This window comes from Myiozetetes cayanensis, unplaced genomic scaffold (genome assembly GCF_022539395.1).
Source record: "Myiozetetes cayanensis isolate MyiCay16 unplaced genomic scaffold, myiCay2020 scf3, whole genome shotgun sequence".
NCBI lineage: Eukaryota > Metazoa > Chordata > Aves > Passeriformes > Tyrannidae > Myiozetetes > Myiozetetes cayanensis.
Window position 1 is genome coordinate 61,206,302 of NW_026087521.1, and position 20,714 is coordinate 61,227,015.

General features: G+C 38.0%; 1 protein-coding gene across 14 annotated transcripts in view; it reads left to right on the top strand.

The window, feature by feature from the left end:
* ERC1 (ELKS/RAB6-interacting/CAST family member 1) overlaps positions 1-20,714 on the top strand; it is a 290,009-nt gene that overhangs the window by 112,065 nt on the left and 157,230 nt on the right. For 5 of the 14 annotated variants that reach the window (XM_050325542.1, XM_050325550.1, XM_050325545.1 and 2 more), the window contains 3 exons: positions 2,931-2,966; positions 11,227-11,420; positions 14,947-15,039. In XM_050325542.1, coding sequence (XP_050181499.1) covers positions 2,931-2,966; positions 11,227-11,420; positions 14,947-15,039 — 323 coding nt within the window. The remainder of the gene's footprint in view (positions 1-2,930; positions 2,967-11,226; positions 11,421-14,946; positions 15,040-20,714) is intronic. The other 9 variants (XM_050325548.1, XM_050325551.1, XM_050325555.1 and 6 more) reach the window with 3 other exon arrangements.

The window sequence follows — 20,714 nt, forward strand, 5'->3', positions numbered from 1 at the left end:
CCTTAATTTGGTTCTGAGAAAAATAGTGAATATAAACTTTTTGTACTGTAAGAACAAATAAGATTTGCATCTTGTCACCCAAAGAAGCCATCTAAATCATTGTCAGGATGGTTTGAGTTCTACAACAGAAGAAAATTGATAGGCTACAACTCCCTATGTGCAATAGAAAGCCCTTCCCTAGTGCTCTGGTTATTTGCTCCTCTGCTTCAGGCATTATTGTTTACTAGGACTTTTGGACCATTGTTTCCTGTGCTGAGACCCTAAAGTACTCTCTCAAGTCCTACAGAGACAAAATCATCAATACTTTGTTCCTTTTTTAAGTACTGTGCCATGTTGAGCTACTGCATTCTTCTGTTCAGGGGAAAATTCAAATTCTATGGAAAGATTTTTTTTTGGTGATAAGAAGTCAGTTTACAATGACTTTTTATATAGGAATCTAACCTCAGGACCCAGGTATGCAGTAATTAACCGCATTTGCTTTCCTCAAGTTGAACAAAGGAGCCCACTTCTACCACTGGTATTCCTTGCTTTCTAGAACCAAGTCATGGTTACTCTTTGTTACTCAAGAAAATATGGTAAACATTCATATTTCTTTAAAAACCTTTTTTCCAGCTGTTTTTAATTTCCCAATTTTTTTTGTAGCTTGCACAGAAGTAAAAAAAAAATGTATTTTTAAAGGCTTTCTCTCTTTAATGCATTGCAGTTATTTATTCAGGCAGTTTGACATTTTCAAGACAGATTAGTTCCTTCTCATCCTTGAAACAATTATGACAGATAATCCAACTCCATTTTAAAGCTTCAGTTTTACACATCTGCATTGTTAACCACTGCAAATAATTGTCATAATTAGCTTTAAAACTAATGGCTACATAAGAGCATTCAGTTTAAAACTGAATTAGAGGTTCATTCTGTTGAGAATTATCTTAGTGCAGATTTACATAAGACACAGGCAGGAAGGAAGCTCTTGTGTGCCTCTTAACAATAAATGGCTAAAAGCTTTTTCTTTTAGGTTTTTTCCTTTACAGTTTGAACAGAGATGTGTTTAACATCAATCTTGTTTGAGTTTGAGTGCTTTCAGTGAAATCTATTAGCTTTAGAAGTTAAGAGCTGACAGAAGAGACTGAATTGAACTGCTGTTAAACTATTAGATAAAAAAGATTTGGGCAGTCCTTGGAAAAAAACTCTTGCTACTCTCCAAACAGTAAGCCTCTGAGAAATCATGAACCATGCAAACTTCCACTTTTTCTGTAAAAGAGATTTAACTTTGCACTAAAATGAAATATTATTAGCCAAGTGTGCAGGTGTGCTGAAAAGTTGCTGATGTGATTTTTCTTTCCATGTCAGTCTCCAGGGTCTGACTTAGGTGTCCACTTCTCGTTTTTACTATTCCTCTGATCACTAATAACTATTTTATGTTGATCCTTGACTTAAAAACTAAAACCGCAGGTTTTCATATTCTTCCCCCCCCCCCAATAATTTTGCTATGGTTATACCAATCTGTAAGCTTCATATTTTAATTATTCCACTGCTTCTGTGCTCAATTATCAGCCTTCTGCCAGCAGGAGATACTGTGGGAGGTTGTGAATGCTGAAAGCAGGCCATAGATGGATCCCTGTTGAGTTTACATGGCCTGGTGTCCTGTTTTCCTTTTAGCTGAGATGGAATCATTAGAGGCAAATCACACACAGGGGGTTCTCTCCCTGTTTTTATGTGAAGTGGTTTTATGCTGTGTTTTTCTTTTCCTTAGGAAGCTCTTTTGCCAAGCTCCTATTTTAATGTAATAATTTTAGAGTGAAAAGGTTTTCCTTTAGTTGCTTTTCTTTGGGATACTCTTTTCCTAGCTTTTTTTGTCTTGTCTTTCCCAGCCAGTATCCGTTCTTTCATTTTGTTTTTCTAGTTTGGAAGTGACCAACTAGTATTAGAAGTCGTTCCAGTGAAGATAAGTGGATTTTTGTCCATCTTAATTTCCAGTGCATAGTTTTTCTCCCTATAGATATACTCCTTATTTTTAGGGAAAAGAAATTGTCCAAAACCATATGTTAACAAACTTCCCCTTGGTGCAGTTCTAGGAACTGTTCATCAGAGAATGTTAGCAGTGATTCCCTGCCAGGAAAATACCTCTGAGTTCAACAGGCTCACTCAGAGGGTGTTTGATTTTTGGTTTTTTTTTTCTCCTGTGGTGTTCTTTTCTCAAGTTCAGGAGGATAATGTCTTTCAAAAAACAGGAAAAAAGTTACTGAATGAAATGTTCACCAAATTCTAATCTTTTCCAAGATTTACTTGGCGAATCTAATACAGACCCTGGTGCTTTTTATTTTTGTGAACATGGATTTCCTGTCACAACTGAAAATATTACTGATAGTATTGGTAGATGATACAGAAATACTGGCTTTTTTCTCAGCTGATGTGTTTTTTTTTTTTGAAGAAGGGACAGTAAATGATGTATTCAACATAGAAAGAAAAAGGCTACCAGGGAAATCAAGATGTCTTGTAACAATAAAAGTAAAAACCCAGCAACTGTGTTCAACCACCAGATAGTGCCAGTTACTGAATTAACTTTCTAAGCCATTTTGTTGTCTTGAAATTGATACAAGGGAAGCACTAGAAACCAAAGTCCTCCTCAATCTGTGAAACTCATCTGTAAACCCACAGAGCTATGTTAAATATGTGGGGACTGGGCAAATCTGTTAAAATGAAAAATGAAGGTGAAGTTTGGAACTGGCATGAGGGTGACTCTCTGTGTTTCTCCTGTTTCAAAAGCTGGTTAGTAATGCATGCTAAAAACACTAATTAAGATTCTGTCGTCTGAGTAAATGGATGTTGCAGCTATTATTTTAAATTCTTTTCTTGTTGCATCTTTTCTTTTTCTCTCTCACACTGTTCTATCCCAAATTTTCTCCATCTTTTCCTATCTTCTTTCTCCCTTTTAGCACCCTGAAGTTTTATTGAGTCATCCATCCAAGCTAGTAAGTTCCCTGGCAATCTGAGAGGCTGTTGCCAGCCATATTTAATTTTTTGTGTTGCATGTGCATTCACCTGTGCTTTTATATTTGAGCCAACACAGAATATATTGTTGAATTACTTTAGTAGTAGGTATGGCTAGTATGGATACAAACAAAATGCTCTGGTGTATCTGACCAGTCATGTTCAGAAAAGCTTTCTGAGATGCTTTCACTGTTTGACTGCATTTCTGTTTGGTCAGCTTGATACTGTGTCAATGCTTTTGTTTCCCTTTGCTGCTGATGCTTAAAGTGTCTTGTAGCTTTTCTGTCACCTCCATTGTCTGTGCACTTTCAGAGCAAGAATGTAGAATTTCCGTGCAAATCAAGCTTCTTGCATGAAAGTGTTCTGTAACACCATGTACAGCAGAGAATTGGAAGTAACAATTAAGTTACAGCAAGTAAGAGATGGCTTAAAAACTTGTGTAACCATTAAGCTCGCTGGTACTATGTCAGTTTAATTTTGGATCCTCTTACCAGCCTCCTGTTTGATGTCAAAGAGCACTCCTGTCAAGGAGTGTTTGTGTAATAATATCTTGACACCGTAAATTACGTAATCCAAGGTGGTTTTCATCAGAGATTTCTTTTGTGGCTCTGTGCATAAAAAATGGTGTTACAGAACTTTCATGGGTCTGATACCTGTGTTACTCTTGACAGTGTTCAGGGTAAATATAGCTGTCTATCCTGACAATCATTGTCTGAGGGTTAGAGAATTGCTGGTGCTTGCAATAGTCCAGTTTTAGTGGCATCCCATATTAGGAATTGTTTTAACAGAGCAGATAATACAATGCATTTATGGGACTAGATTTGTGAAGAGAGTTATGCTGTGCAGTAGAAAATTCTCTTTGAATGCACTAGGGCATAGAGACTCCTACGCTCCATTTTTAATTATTTATTATATGTAAAAGCAGTCATTAATAAATATTTTAAGGTGTTTGGTGCACAAAGTTAGGAAAAAACCAATTTTCTTGAAGGTTAGTAGGTATGTCATGGATATAGTCAGTGGATAAAGATCTCTTATAAAGTTAGTAGATGTGGCATATGAAGAATTTCATCATTTAGTATTTCACAACAGAAAATATTTTTCCCTGAAAGTTTTGGGTGTTCAGGTATGAAAAACAGATTCAAGTATCTTCTGGTAAATTGATACATTCCTCCACTTTAAAATAATTTTCCAAACTCCAAACCTGCAGATTAAGTTGGTAGAGCCCATTATTAAACCTGTGTAGTGCATCCTGTTAAATAGACTCTTTTATCAATTGTTTCTGGTTTTGCAAAACCTTTTAAATCTTTAAGCTGAAGTTTCTTAACGTTGTTTGCTTCAGTCTGACATTTTTGATTGGTTTTGTCTTTTTGAAAGAAACTCAGCCATAACAACTGTTTTCTGGAACAGAAATCCTTGTACCAGATTTTGATGCCGCTGTTGAAATCCATCTAAACCAATTAAAGGTTAAATGAATTATTTTTTTGTTTGTGCTCAGTAGAAAGCTAGATTAGCAAGGAAACTTCCCAAATATTCTACCCCATCCTGAAGAGAGAGGAAGACCTTCCCATTGTGTCTCTCCATGGTCACAGCCTCTCCTAGGTCTGGTCATTTGAGCAGGTGGCAGCAATACCAAGCAGACCATTCACCAATTACCATCCTGCTTCCAAGCAGCTGCTGGATACAAATACAGCAGCAATCAGCACCTCGGTGTGCAGGACACATCAGAACAATGTTAAGATGGGAAGCTGGTGCTGAATGTTAGCCATTGGGAGGAGAAAACAGATTGGATTTTATTGGGAGAATGAGTATCTGGGATTACAGTGAAAACTCCCCTGAATCTGGGATGTGGGGAGCAAGAGTGGGTTGTGTGTGAGCAGAAGACACGGGGCTACAGGTGCTGTTGGATATAACTGCAAGAAAATCTCCCAAACCTGAAAAAAAAGTGGCAGGAAAAGGATGAGGAGAAATGATAGATTAGTGGAATCTGCCTTAAGAGGAGTGGAATTTGAACCTGGGTAAATAGTGTTGATAAGAGGTTGGGAAAATGAGATATAATATGAGAAGATTGTACTTGGTGCAAATAGGCAGGAGAATTAGTGTCAGGAGAGCATATTCTCTACAAAATCTATAATAGCACACAAAATTTCTGAGACTCCCCATTACTCTGAAGTCAGAAAATACAGAGAGTTGGAACAAGCTGTGTTTTATTCTCCAATATGATATAGCCAATGTGCAGGGTATGGTACAAGAGGCTTTGTGAAGGCCAGGTTGGATGGGGCTCTGAATAAGCTGCTCTAGTGGAAGGTGTCCCTGCCCACAGCAGGGGTGTTGGAATGGTAGGTGATCTTTAAGGTCCCTCCAACCCAATCCACCATCTATGATTATATGATGGCTTTGAAAGTTCCAGTCCTGATGATGCTTCATGAGAGTGTCAGCATCATCTCATGCAGGGCAAAGTTTGAGAGCTTTTCTCCCTGTATTTCTTATACCTAACAAATTTAAACTTACCTGCTCTACCCCTCCGAGAAACCTTGTTCAGATAACACTGACTTTAAGAAATTAAATATCCAAAAGCTGGGAAATGGCCAGTGCCACAGTGTGTGGTCTTTCTCATTTTTCACTGAGTAGTTGTTAGAGCATTTTATAACTAAATTATTGTCTGCTAGACTCTTGCTGGCTTTAGTATTGCATGACAAATGCTCCAAGAGTGAGCCAGAGATATATGAGGAAGATGGGAATCATCTAGAGAAATTAGATGATAAAATTTTTTTTAGTAGTAGGAAAGCACTGAGTGAATAAGGCAGGATATTGTTACATCTCATTTTTTCCCCTACACAACAGGTATAATAACACATCCTCATTTCTCACTGGTGATGTTATGAAGTTGATTAGTTACTATTTGTCCAGAAATAGCCTGCAGTCAGGATTAGGATGACGGAAAGAAAATTGAGGAAATAAATTTTTTGTCATTTTGCAATTTAGAATAAACAAAGTCTAGAGCCATACACTGAATATCCAAAAGCAGGTCCTGACTATCTGATCATCACTTGAGTTCTGTTTCTGTAAAATAGTAGTAGCCTGTGGTCAGGTGAATAAAGTCCAGATGAGAGGAGGCAGGTGAGGGGGTTGAAGTTTGCTCACAAAGACAGGCATTCCCTGGGCATTTCCCTCCTGTCTTTATAAATGGTTTGTGTTTTTGTAAATTCCAAAGAGAGCAAATTGTTAATGTCTAGTAACAACTCTGGAACAGATATCTTTCTGAAGAGATCACTTTTTTAAGTGATAGTAGTTGCCTTGTCTTGAGGCATCTTCCTGTCTTTATAATTTTTTATAAAGAAAATAATCTGTTTATGAAATGATTCCAACATTATTCAGTGTCAGGAATCTGCAGTTACATTAACAAAGACTAACCATTTAAAGATGGTGAAAAGACAACAAATAACTCTTTGTGACAAACTCAAGCTTACAGAGCATAATAGTATATCAGAGAATTTCCTGTGTCTTTTGCTTCCATTGCAGCTTCTCCAAAAGCCTTGGAACTAAAGGAGGAGAAAGTCCGGTTGTTTTTTAAATTTAGAATTTTGTTGAAGCTAAAAAAGACACAATAGAAGGCAGCACAAGTGTCTTATCAATTGAATTGCTGCCTTCATGATAGGAAAAGTACAGAAAGGGAGTGTGTGTTTGTCTTTTGCAGTAAATAGTCATAATATATTTTTGTATTTGTGTGTGCATTTACTATTTTTAGGAGACGTGAGGCACCCTTGGAGGTAGGAGGGTGGATTAAAATGGGATTTCAGGTTCTTGGGAACTTCCACTTTGTGGCCAGAAGTTCTTGGCAACATTTGTATGTGAAATGTTAAACTGAATTTACTGTCTCAATTCATAGGTAAAAGTAGAAAGTGTTTGCTGTGAATTATTTGCTGTTTGATTTAGGTAATCTTTTAGGAATATTGATTTGGAATCTTAGCCATAACGTTGGGAATTTTTATTTACATTTTAGAAACTTTAAATTGGATCTGTGCTATTGTTTTCTTCCCTGCTTCTGGCATGCTTTAAGCTGTGTAAGATTACCTTTCCTCTTAACAAAGAGGTTTTTGGCACAAGAAATATCAACTTAGAAAATTCTTTTTAATGTGTTTTGTCTTCCTCTTGTCTCCATCTGTAAATAGTGGTTATTTCTGTGAAAACATTGGACATCTTTGTTTTAGTTGTAGAAGTTGGCTTTGTCAGTTGATTTTCTGTGGAAGCAATAGAAATTGTAGTACATTTATTTGAGGAACAATCACTCTTTCTTATATTCTTCGGTACCTGAAGCACTCACCCCATCACTTACCACATTCCAGATGGGAAATGATGGCTAAGAGCAGGAAAGCAGAAAGCTGTTAAACCACCTTTTAGTTTATAGTCCCTCTTAAGAACTGTGAGAGCATATCCAGAGCAGTAAACTTAAACTGTTCTCTGTCCTGAACCACTTAGAATTTGAAACTGAATTCACACTGGCAAAGATTAATACTGATCAGATGAGCTTTGCTAGTAAAAACATAGTTTAAGAAAGTGCTGCTTTCTAGCTGAAATGTGCCCGTGTTTCTTGGGCAGATCAATGCAGAATGAAACGTGCAGATTTGGTTGTGCTTTTGCAAGTAGCTTAAATTCACCTGTTTGACTGCACACAGGAACAGACGTAGAGAGCTAATGATGGGGGCAGCAGTAACAGTTAAGGGGTTTAAAATAGCCTTTAATCAGGTGAACTCCATGGCCTGGGTAGACTCTCTTTGTCAGAGGAGAAAGAGCGGTATTCCCTTCACCCTAAGCAAGCTGCTTTTAACATTTATATAGTTTTCATCGTACTTTTTTAATGCATTATCACAGTTGTTTGTAACTGTATTAAGAGGCCGCAGATTTACAGATACTGTGTCAGGCAGAGATGGAAGTCGAACTTACTGAAATATACTTCTTAGAGCCTCATAATACAGAAGAAACTCTTAGTGCATTTGTCATTTTATGTGTTGATTCTGTTTAAAAGATGAAATTACTACTAATTTTGGAATTTTTGTACACCTTTGGTGGGTAAGAGAAGTTGTATGTGGGAGTTTTTTTTTTACTGGGAATATAGGAATTCATTATGTGTGTTTAACTTTTTGGTTAAAAAAAAGACCCCAAAACTGAGGAATTATTTTGCAAAATGTTGCATTGGGAAGGTGGCCAATTTCGTGTGTTCCAAATCTTGATGTGAGTTTGTGGGAAACCTCTAAATGCACTGGTTTTCTCTCCTATACAATAAATGAACCCAGTAGGATTTTAGATATGCTCATGAAACACATATTTTGTGCAAAACCCACAAAATGGACCAAAGTCACTCAGTCAGTAATTCTCGACTCAGGAAGTGGGCTCCAGTTTACACCGTATCACATAACGTTCTCTTTGTGTTAGGTGAAAGTATCCATACTTATGTGCATTATATACAAATAACATGTGTTACGTGTCTTAACTAATAATTTATGTCGTGTAAATAGCCCTTTGCTTCTATAAGAACCAGACACACTGACTTGTTGGCTAATTTTCTGAAAAAGAAAATTTATTTCCCCTTCTCAGTAGTGTCTCTTGGGTTGTTGTGGAGATGCTTTTATTAGCAGAGTAATATAAATCAGGCCTGTTCTGACAGTAGGATTGCATTAGCTCTTATAACTTCTTTTGAATCAGTTTAATAAGCCAGGCTAACAGCCTAGCTTTGCTTGCCTTTTTTTTTTTTTTTTTTTTTAAAGGAGTTTCTTGATTATCTGATCATGTATTTTGGATGACTTTAAAGAGCCTGGAGGAGTATTTGTTAAAACAAACAATTTGGGATGTTGGAAACATACCTAAATCCAGTGCAGAAGAATTCAGGCTCTGTGTCTTTTGAAATCCAGACTTAACTCTATACACAGTGTCTCTTAGGACAATACAGATGCCCCCAGTAGATGTATAGGTGCCCCCCAAAAACAATATTCCCAGTTTCCTGTATTTGGGAAGGAAGGATGGATTTTTTTTTCTTTGAAATTTAGGTGTAGTTGAAAAGGAAATGAAATAAAATATTTCAGATTTCCTGCAGGTTGGAAATCCCAAAAAGGCATTTCAGAAACACCCACCAACACTCTCTTTCCAAAACCAAGTGTGTCCCCTGATGCTTGCAGCTGTTCATGGAAGTGACACACTTGTCAGTCTCACTGCTGCCATGTCCTCCTGGAGTCTGCATCCTCTTGGCAGTGCATTAATTACACTTCCACTTGCTGTAGAGAGCCCTTTCCCAGGGTGTGTAATTTGAAGTGCTTGTGGGGCAGTAAGGAATCTGGAAGCATCGACAGCCCGAACTCCTAAAGGCTTCTCAAGCTTCCAGGCCCACCAGGGATGCACTTGGGTCCATGTCTCAGTCAGAAGCTCAGAAGCCGGATTTTCAGTTCAGTGACAGAGGGGTTTGACTTGGAAGTCACACAAGTGGAGAGCCTTTTAAGTCTTCCTAAATCCATTGCCTCAGGAAAGAGTTCTGTACTTCCATGATCTTTGGTTATTGGGCACTTCTCAGTGGGAGACCTGGGGAGTGCCAGGAATTTTGTTCTAGGATAAAATACTGTGCAGGTTAACCAGCTTTCTGGAATTCTTGTCTTTTAAAAAAATAAATAAATAAAGCCAAACCAGTTTAGTATTGACTCCAAGGTGGGAGCTGCAGGGCCAAGGCCCTGGAACATGAAGGATTCCATTGTTTGGGAAACCCAGCTCTGTCCCAAGGTCATAGTCCCAGAAAAGACAGGCATCAAGACATCCTTCAGTCCTAGAATATTCTACTCCAAGTTTCTCCTGGATTTCACTAGAATGTGGCCTTGGCTTTCAAGGAGCTAATTAAAAAAATAAGACACTTCAAGGGAAAAATGTTGGGGTCAATGGATGGATATTTTCCTCCAGTCTTATTTTACTGAATAACTAAACAGATTTAGCCAAGTGTAGTTTTGCTATTTGGTTCTTTGGAAGCAGCAGCTCCTAACCCTGTGTTTTATACTGCTGTAGTTCTCTCCAATTACCTTTAAAAGCAACAGAGTCCTGGACTATCAGATCCAGACTTAGTGTGCTTTGGAGCAGAACATTGGCAGCTTGTAAAACAACTTTCTGCAGCTGCACACGGTAGGGAGAAAAGTCTACAGTCTTACTTTCTGTTGGAGGTTTGTTTCGGAGAAGAGAAAGGCCTTGATTTTGCAGGCAATCCTCATCAGCAGATTAGCTCCATCAAACCTGCTATTCACTGATGCAAATTTGAGCAATTCTGAAATAGCTTTAATTGATACCAAATTGTAGATCAAGATCCAAGGGCAGAGGTGCAGGGGGAGTATAAAAGGGTAGTCCTTAGTCAGCTGGTTTAACTTCCACCATAAATACTGCATTTTCCTTGTCTCTAATGTGCTTGGAAAATGTTGAATTAATTTTACTAGTAAATTAGTGATGTTTATAACAAACCAATCCACTTAAAAAAAAACCCCAAAGCATCTCTTCATTGGGATCATATAATCCACAGTCCTCTAATGCTTTTTGTCCCAATAGCCTGATTTTGAAAAATCTATTTCCTAGATAAATAGGCAAAGATAATTTTGGGAGATGGCCATAATCATAATAATCCTGGTCTATGGCTCATGTAACTAGCAAGGGCTTGAGAACACCAGCACCATCTGTGCAAATATATCTGACACTTTGCCTACTGATGTAGTTACTGAAGTTATTGTAGTTATTATATTAATTGTAGTTATTAACCTGTGTTTTGTTTTTCTAAATTATATGGATTATTATCAATTCCTCAGGTAACTAATTCTAGAGTCCTATCCCTGTTTTAAAAGTGTATTTTAGGAACTTTTAGACTCACAGTGGCTTTTTCTTTTCCCATCCTTTTAAAGAAGCTAAACTTTTTTAATATTTTCATATATTTTCTTCTTTTTTGTTTCGATTCTGTTTCAGATTAACAATCAATTTCAGGCTAAACTAAAAAAAAATAAAAATTTGAATTTGATTTAAATTTTCCTTTTCCCTGAAAGTATTTTCCCATACTCCAAAGTACCCCAGGCCCCCGTTATGTTTCTGTGCAATAATTAATCTTGCCGTTTCGAAATGGGTCTCTAGATAGCATTTTGCAGTTGTCATAGTATTTGTGAAATACATACACGTGGATGAAAGTGGTTTGTTGTTTTTGTTTTTTTCTTTTTCCTTGAACCTTTTTTCCTGCAGGCTCATGAGGCAACACTGGAGGCGAGGGCCAGCCCAGAGCTGAGCGATCGAATGCAGCAGCTGGAGCGAGAGGTAACGCGGTATCGGGAGGAGTCTGGCAAGGCTCAAGCCGAGGTGGATCGTCTTCTGGAAATCTTGAAAGAGATGGAAAACGAGAAGAACGATAAGGATAAGAAGATAGCAGAACTGGAGAGGTGAGAGTGGTAGAAAGTTAATAGAGGAGCAAAAGAGCTGATTGAAGTTAGAGGTAACTTAAGTCTGGTTTTTCTTGTCTTGCAAACTTTGGAGTGCCTATTTTGGGAAAGTCTGTTTAGAGTGTTTTCTCTCTTCAGTCCTTTATTGTGGTGGATTGTAAGCAAGAGGGTGTCTTAGTGTGTGCTTTCCTTACCTGGCTGCTCAAAAATAGGGCTGATACAGCTAGAATTAGAAGGGTAGATAGAGCTGTGAGGGAATGGAGAGGGTAGGAAAAGTTGCTGACACTGCTGTGTTTCTAGAACAGTTTGTTGTTTTGATTTACTAAATTCCTCAGGCATTTCTCTCACAAAACAAGACAAATGACTTTTAAGAGCTTTTGATGCTAGTTACTCAGATTCTTCTGACAAGTGACAAGTGACTCTTTGTACTGGTAGGGACACAGGTAAACTCTGTCCCAGGTGAAGCCTAATGAATAGATCTGCTCTTATTCAAACAAAATGTGATTCAGCCCTTTGCAGTATTTTCCATCTTTCTGTTGGAGCCAGGGTGCTCAAGATACTTTTTCAGGACTATAATGCCCCAAACAAAAATGATGATTTATTATGTTTCCATGACATTTGTTTCACAATTATAAATAGTAGATCTTGGGAAAGACCTGACTTGGATTCTGTGTTCTTCACTATTCAACTGCTCTCTCATTTCACGTCAGGAAGATTAGGGCAACAGGTTCTGCATTCAATGGTTATTTTTAATTGGCTTGCTGATAGGCCCCTCTGAAAGATTTGAAAAACTTTTGTAAGGAGTCCATTCTCTTTTCCTTGAAAGTTACAGAGCTCCAAAACAGTTCAACTTGTCACCTGGGTTTCTTCTCTTAGAGAAGAACATCCTCTTAGTTTTGTTGAAGTTGTTTTATTTGACCCAAATTCTTTATACCTATGGCTTGAACACCCAAAGGTGAGGATACATCCTTTTTGACTGTCTTCCCTTTTTTCCTATATGATAAGAATTTTCAGCCCATTGATACATAACGTATTCAGCAGAACATCCAGGCAATGAGTTGATAGAGTAGGTTCATTAAATATAGACATGGAAAAGCTACACTGCAGTTACAAGTCGTTTGTCTGTGTGATTTTTTTTTTCCAGTTCTTTTGAGGTGCCTATCTCAGGTGTGAAGTTCACCATGTCATCATCTTAGGGCATGTAAGTTTATTAGGGATCAGGTGTAAGCAGCAAATTTCCATTAGAAGGAAGGTATGAGGAAGAAATATGTTTATAGTGCCTTAATTTTTTTTTCTATGTGGAGAAGTAACTTCTGTTTAGGAAAAGCACGTCAGAAATATGTCATTCCTCAGCCTGATTCCTAGAGGAGAGTGAAATGACAGGAAGAGAATCTTCTTACCTGTGCTTGTAATGCAAACCTCTAATCACAATTGGGACTTGCACCATCAAACACTGAACAGACACATACAAGTGTCCTATAATCAAAAGAGTTTGTAGTCTACAAAGGAAAAACAACAAATAAGAACAATTCAGATGGGTCTCATTGTCTTTTACAGATAAAAGCATTGGAACCCAGTCTTCAAAGAGTTAGATAACAACTTTTTTCTTTGAAAAGATGCACTTCTAGAGATCTGCAAAGCAATTATTGTTTTTCACGTTGCAGGGTAGTTCCGTGCTGTGTCTGTCACAGACCAAACTTTTAATATGAAAGCATAAAACCCCCAAATAACTGGACATCATTCCATAGCAATTTGGTGAATACTTCGACTATTCAGTGTTATCCATTCCTTCTTACCACCTAATCTTCACTCTTATAAAAAAATTGAGTGGGCCTCTTCTCTTTTTAACTTGCCATCTTTTCTGCTGAGATAGCGTAGAATATGTTTTATTTCTACTAATGAGAGTAGGTGTATTTCAACTATGCAAAAGAAAAGACTGCTTTTATTACCATGTGATTTCCAGCAGCTGAGAAAATCAAGGGAGGAAAACTGTCTAAGAATATTCATGTTCCATAATCGCTGTAAGTGGAACTATAAAAAGTCTTCAGATCTGAGGTGGATACTCTTAGTGTGGTGAATTAGCAAAGTATCAAGACCTGAAATGAGTTTTCAGATGGAACTGGAATATAATCACAGCACTGGAGAAAAAGATAGAAGGTTTCAGAAACTTTATAGTGAAGTTTTAATTAGTAGTTTCTCTTTTTCTGAATAATTGTTGCCATCTCTGTTTGACCTTAGTTGTTTTCAGCTGCTCCCCAAACCACTATTCCCTAGAACCTTAATTTATTCTTGTGAGTTTTTGCACAAAGCAGAGATTTTAACATGCCTATTAGATGTATAGGTTGGTCCTGGTTTTATCTACCATGCTTGTTTATAAAGTATTCTTTCATGGCTGAACTTATATATCCAGGCATGTTATATGGACGTTTAAGAGCTAGAGTCTTAGTTTCCTGGGAAAAAATAGATATTTTTGCCTTCTAAAAGTCGTTCCTAAACTGTGGTCCATGCAGAGCAAGCTAGAAATTATCTTGGCTTCTGATGCTTCTACAGCTGTTCAAATTCTGCTGTGCAAAGAACCCCAGTGCTTGCAGAAGCATTTGTCAGCAAGCAAAACAGTGAATATTGCTGTGCCTATCAGGAACCATTAGTATTCTATGTAGAGCAAGATGAGAAGAAATAAGTCACATTCAGAGAATAACTGTACTAACAAAAATGGGATTTTTCAGAAGATAAAGTCTCTCTTCCCTGTAGTTTTCTCTTATGCTAATCGTATGTGACAAATAGACCGTCTGTGGTCAGGAAAAGAGAAACAGTAGCACAGTTTCATCCATGGAAGAGAAGAAATGTGTCACCTATTAGGGAGGTGTGCATGGAGGAACAGAGAAGGGGAAGAGACAGTGGGGAGAGGAAGATGAAATAAAAAGCAGAAAACTGTTCTCTTAAGCCTTTTCAATGTAGGCAAAGCTGCCTTTGGTTTAAATTAAAATGAGGAGGGAAATGCTTCCTCTCTTCAGTAGCTGTTGCAATTTCTGGGTGGGTGACATTGTTTTCCAGCTGTGAATGGGAGGAAGGATTTAAAAAAAGGCTTAGTTTGGTGAATGCTATGCAGAAGTTTGAGAAATATTCTAGAGTAAACACGAGGTTGAAAGCACAAGCTCGTTAATTTATATTCTCTGTGGGGAGAATTATGCTTTTTCTTATGGGAAGGTGGACCCTAAGTCCACATTTCTTCTGCGGGTGAACAGCCCTATAAGTTTTGTTTGTGTCCCTGACTGCGATGGTGTAGAGGGTTTTGTAGCTGTCTGGTTGTTCACTTTCTTTATAACTAACTGTTTGCTTTTTGTATCGCCATCCCATGATCTCCCGTCTCTCTCTTTGTAACCTTCCATTTTTGTGTTTTGTTTCCTCCCTCGCCTCCTCTTTCCGTTGCCACTGTCCCGTCCTGGTTTTCCACGAGTTGTTTTGTTTTTTTTTGTTTTGTTTTGTTTTGTCCGGGCGGGGTTTTGTTGCCCGTGCCTTTCCTCAGAAAGCACGCCTCCCGCAAACTGCACCCTCCCTACCAGGTGTCGGTCCCCGCACCGCAACACGTAGGGGGGTTTGTGTGGGACTTCCTGGGAAAGTGAGTTGCTCTATAAGGCTTCTGTTTTCCTCCGGGCTGGAATGTCGCCGCTGGCTGCCCGGCTGCTCCTGCTGCTCCTGCTGCTCTTTGGGTCTGCTGCAATTACGCTTTTTTCCCCGTGGGTCAAACGGGAATTAGTTCTGTCATGTATGAGCTCTGACAGTCTCTGCGTTCAACTCACGTCACAGTGGTTGTGACCACAGTCCAGAGGAGGTTTGCTGCTAAATTCTCCCTGATTTAAACTCAACAGAAGCTGTTGCTTTTCAGTTCTAATTCTCTTGCTGTGTTTTAAGTTTGGTTCTAATCTCTGCTATCAGTTCTGCCCGAACCAGCTAAAACTCGGTGTTCTTCAAGTGTTCTAAAATGTGTCATTGATAGAGGTCAGTATTGACTTATTCTTGAGATTTATTGTGGTCATTACCCTGAAATAAGAAAACAAACAAAAAGGAAGGTAAAATAAAGAAAAATAATGCTACTTATCTGGGACATGGCCTTCACAGCCTTCAGATGGGTAGATTACATGCAGACCTATTTGTCTGCATGTATTGTGCAAATATGAACTGACTTTGTAGTTAAGAGGTGGCAGTAAATTTGTGTATATGCTGCTTCAGAAGTAAGCACTGAGTGAATATCTGTGGAAGTGCTGGTTCCAGTTACAGGTTTAAAATTGATTTTCATTGAGCATACTCACTGTATCAGATAGGTAGCTCTTGTAAGGACACAGGGTTATTTTCCTGGAGGAAGCTTGACTTTGATTTGGGAACTAAGGAAGACAGCGCTCACCTTTGGAATGCCAGCAGTCCTGTTAAGGACAGCTGGAATTGGTGGCTATTTTAAGAAAGAGATTTTGGAGAGTTTTTCTAAAATGAGTTTAAGGATTCTCTGTTCAAGAGGAAGCCTTCCAGCTTTCAATTTGTAGCAGCCAAAGGGTGTACTCCTCATCTTAAATATTTCTGCTCAAGGGTAAATAAAAGATAAAAAAAATGGGGTGATCTCAAAGGAGTGCTGAAAAATGTGGACACTAGAACGAAGTATCTTACTTTGTATGTCTTTCAGACAGTGATATGTTTGGGTAGTGTTCTGTGAAGGATAGATGGAGAGAGAAATTAGCTGTATTTTCCATCAACTTTACAGTTTCCTAGAATAGTGTAAAGGAAACTGTACTAGTAAATTATGCCCTATGCTTAAGCCAACAATTTGAAGTTGAAATACATATTTTCAAACCACTACTGTCATATTATAATAATTGTCTTTGGTCTTCAAATTGGTTGTTTCTTTGAATTTTTAAATAATTGTTAGTACAATTTCTAAGCAAGAACCACATTGGGACATATAAATAATATAAAGTAAAAGGGATGTTGTCAAATTAAAGAAAGGTGTTTATAAAGTCATAATCATCACTGTTAAAGTTAACCTTGAGTAATTGTCATAACTCATTATAGTCCTCCAGAAATAAATTGAATTCTGATTCAGGCATAGGAAAACCTGAAACAATTAAATATTATTTTAAAATACTTTAATCCATATTGGTGCCAGAAAACATAAAAGCAAATCAAATATATTTTTCTTATGGTTAAATGGTATTATTACAAGGCAGAATCTATTGCTGTGTTTTTCATCCAATTTCCTCAAAAATCTGTAGCTTAAGTGACTATTAACTTTGCTAAGGTAATTCACTCACAACTTAGGATATTCCAAAATGAAGATTGCCTTGTAATTTTAATCCACCTCTTATGTGAGCATATATAAATATTGCAGTAAAGCAATACAACCTTTGACCATATGAACAAATTTTTTCCACAAGAATGCTACCTTTGGCATGTGAAGGACGTAGCTGAAATTGTCCCCAAAAAATCCTGGGCGAGGTTGACACCTGTCGTGGAAAATATCAGCAAGATTTGTTAATCTTTGGCAATCAACTGAGGACGAGGTTTTGTAATGGAAAGAAGTGATCAGGCCCGTAGTTAGTTCAGCTCTACCTCAGAGCACATTGAATATTGAGATTTTCATAATTTCTGAGCCAGGAAATGAAGAAGTCATTTCTTTCTTCTCAGTCTTGCTTTCTCTTCCTACAAAGTGAGCATTACTCCTGCAGTCCCATATCAGGTTTCACAGAGGGAAAACAAAATACATTTTGGATCAACATAACTGCTTTAAACAGATAAAAACAAAAGATGCAGGCACCTTCCCTTACAGGTATTTAACTTCAGACATTTCAAAGTGTATTGATTTTCAGAAGGCAAGTGTCTGCCCTCTGAAAGTCAACCTTTGTTAAAGTGCCCAAAGATCAACGCTCAGACTCACTAATCGCTTTTGAAACCTGCATCTAAGAAAAGAGAGACAGGGAGACACTGCCAGTAATTGCAAATCCATCTGTAGAGAGCACCAGATAAAAAAGCCATCATGGTGATTTTACGGTGACTCCTCAATCCATCCTCACCTTTTTCATATAATGGGATATCCTTTCTCGATTTGGTCTTTATTTAGCTGTTCTTTATTTCCCATTCTCTCCCTCTTCCTGTGTTTTGGGAGAAACTGAAACTTTGTGATATTGCAGAAACAGCTGTTCTGAAATACAAGGTCAAAGAACCCCAATTAGTCCAGCCCTTGACGTGGTGAGAGGTCAGGGCTGGTGCAGGCCGTTGCTGAATGGGCCTGCTGTGTTATCCCATCACTGAAACACCTAAAGCCTGCTATTTGCCCTGCTGTTATGTCCATGTTCAAGCAGGCAGGACTGACACTATTGAACAGAGCGATTCATGTCCGTGGAGCTGAGTACAGACCGACTCCTTTGTTAAATTCAACCATGGGCTGAAAGTGTGGTTTGTCTACTAATCCAAGACTAAGGATCTGATCTTGGATCCTCCAAGAAGGACCCTACACTAGAGAAATACTTACAAATAATGAGAAGCACTGATTGTGAGCTTTTTTGAAGGCTTCTTTTGCTGCCAGGTTTTCTGTAGCGCTGAAGTCCTTTTGTTTTTATCATTAAATCAGGGTGGTTATGAAGCATTCCCTCTCGTGCCTATTATCTCTAATGAATGTAGGAGTTGTCATCTGCCTGCATTGTAGCAATGATGGGTTTTATTTAGCAAATATCTCCTAATCCAGCTGTTAGATCAGTAGAGTGTAAGAGCTGTGATATAATTAAAATAATTCTAAAACCCAAGGAGAAAAATTCTCATCTAAATAGGGAGCCTAGTTTGCATATCAGGGTTTCATTGTTGCCTGCCTTTATTACATCTTTTCAAAAGCTGCTTTGTAGCTTTGTTTCAATCAACATCTTTGAGCAATATGAGGGTATCCATACTCACAAGCTAGTACAAAAGGAGTAAAAAAAAAAAAAAAAAGGCACCAAAAACTCTATTTATACAACTGGCATAATAAAAAAAAAAAAAAGTCAGATCCTTACGTTGTCTTGCAGTACAGAAAGAACAAAAGGAATATCCAGTAATTGCCAGTAAGGCAGTGAAATAGTAATATTAGTGACCATGCTTGTGCTCTTAGGTCCATGCATGCCTGTGCACATGGATGCACACGCAAACCTTCTCCCTCTGTCTCTCTCTTCTCCATCCCTCTAAATATCAACCCAGAAAGAAAGGAAAAGACCAGACATCATTCTTTTTACCAAGAAAATGTGTCAGAAGTGGTAAACATAAATAACCTTTCTACTTTGACAGACACGAGGAAGATCAAATGCCTATTGTTCCCTGTCAGACTGCTTTGAAGGAATGACAGAGTAGTAAATATACACAATCACTCACTGTCAAACAAGTGGAATTCAAAGGTTGACTGAAAATCGTTGCATAAACTTCCCCCTAAGTACATCTGAGATTAATTTAGCAGACTTGTTTCCCTGTAATATACAAGCATGTGGAAAAGATTGTAGCTGGAATAATCAACAGCTTTTTAAAATATATTTTTCTTAATTAAAATACTGAATCATTCACATCTCACTAACGTTTTTGATCTGCAACCAGCGATCAGATTTAAGTCAGCTTTATCTTTAAGATTAACAAGACGGTATTTTAAAAGAAAATGGCTTTCTCTGAGACCACCAGTTGGCATTACAATTGTCTTATCTCCCTGTGTGACTGTTGCATCGGAATACACAGTTAATGGGGCTGGGCAGAAACGCTGCTGCTGGATCTTGTAAGGAATGCTGCAAGTGTGTGTTCTTGCTCGAAGGGAAAGAGTGCGAACTGAAAGTGATTCCTCTGCTCTTGTGATGGGCATGTGTGGGGATGTCTCTGAGCCTGCTTGCTTGAGGCTGCTGCCTGGGGCAGATGCTTGCTGTGCTCCTCTGCTCAATTTCACTGATGTACCCCCGTGCACTGAGGCTTTTCCCCTCCAAACCGTGGCAGATCTCCATTTGCTTCCAAATAACTGGCAATTTCAGGTGTCTGCCCTGTTTTTAGTTTGAGTGATAAGCACATGGACAGATTTCTGTCCGATTTTATCGTGCTTTCTGACAGTAGTCCTTATTTTTGCTTGGATAAATATTATGTTTTTTCTAAAAGTCTACATTAAAAAAAATACTTTGTACCCCTGTAAGAAGAAAAAAAAGAAACATGGAGAAAAGGGCTAACAATTACACAAAATGTATTTTTCTTTGGAAGAAAGAATTTTATTCCGTAACAAAATGGAGATGTACCAATAATTATTCTCCATTTAAATCCCATGCAGCTGGCTAAATAATACTTCTGCAGCATACAGAAAATTGCAAGTGACCTCAGCAGAGTGTTTTACATACTGTTTTGCCTTCATCCTTTGCCAGCAAAAGATGCTGCCTTTAACAGCAGTTGAAAGAACAGTACAGTTCCTTTAAATTCTACAGGACTGTTCTGAGTTCTAGCCTGTATCTTTTTTCACTGTTAAACTGGAGAAACAGTATCACATCATTACAACAGCACCAGGAATTGCGAAGGATTCCTGAATAACAAAATGAGAAGTCTTAAATTTTCGTAATTTAGAATCAGTAACAGTCATTAAAAAGTGAAGCTTTTTTCCCTGTGCCTTATTTATTCCTATATCTAATCGAGTGTTTATTTTCACATTTTTCCTCCCTTTTGTTAAATTTGTTGGATTTTTGTCAGAACTAGTCACAAGTTTTTCTGTATGAACTAACTGAGGCTTTTGGAACGTTGTAACCTGCTTCAAGATCAAATGCTGAGTTGTGGTATTTGGCATTTTACAAGTCTCATCTTTCCCAAAATCCCCAAATAGCACAGCCTTTACAACAGCTGTCCTTGAAGAGCTTGGTTTGAAGAATGTTAGTTTAGAAGCCAAAGAAAAGTACCTTTACACTAGTTAATCTGTTACAGACCAACAACAGCTGCTTGTACAAATTCAATACCCTACATGGTTGATAGTCAAATTTATGCCAGAAATAAGGACTCCAAGTTTCATTTACGTGCCTCCATATACTGAGAGTCATAAAGAATATAACAGTTAGCCTATCCTATAGAAATATTTTTCTCCAGACCGTATCCTGCCTTTTTAGAGCAAAATTTTGTCACTGGAGAAGTACAGCATGTGTTGTAGAAGCCGAATTGTGCTTCGGACAGAAGGACATTTCCTTTGCCTCTCTTCTGCTGACTGAAAAAGCATCAAATTTGAAACGAGATTAAAAGCTCTGCAATTTCTGGCTCCTTGTTGCCTTCCCTTGGTGTTAT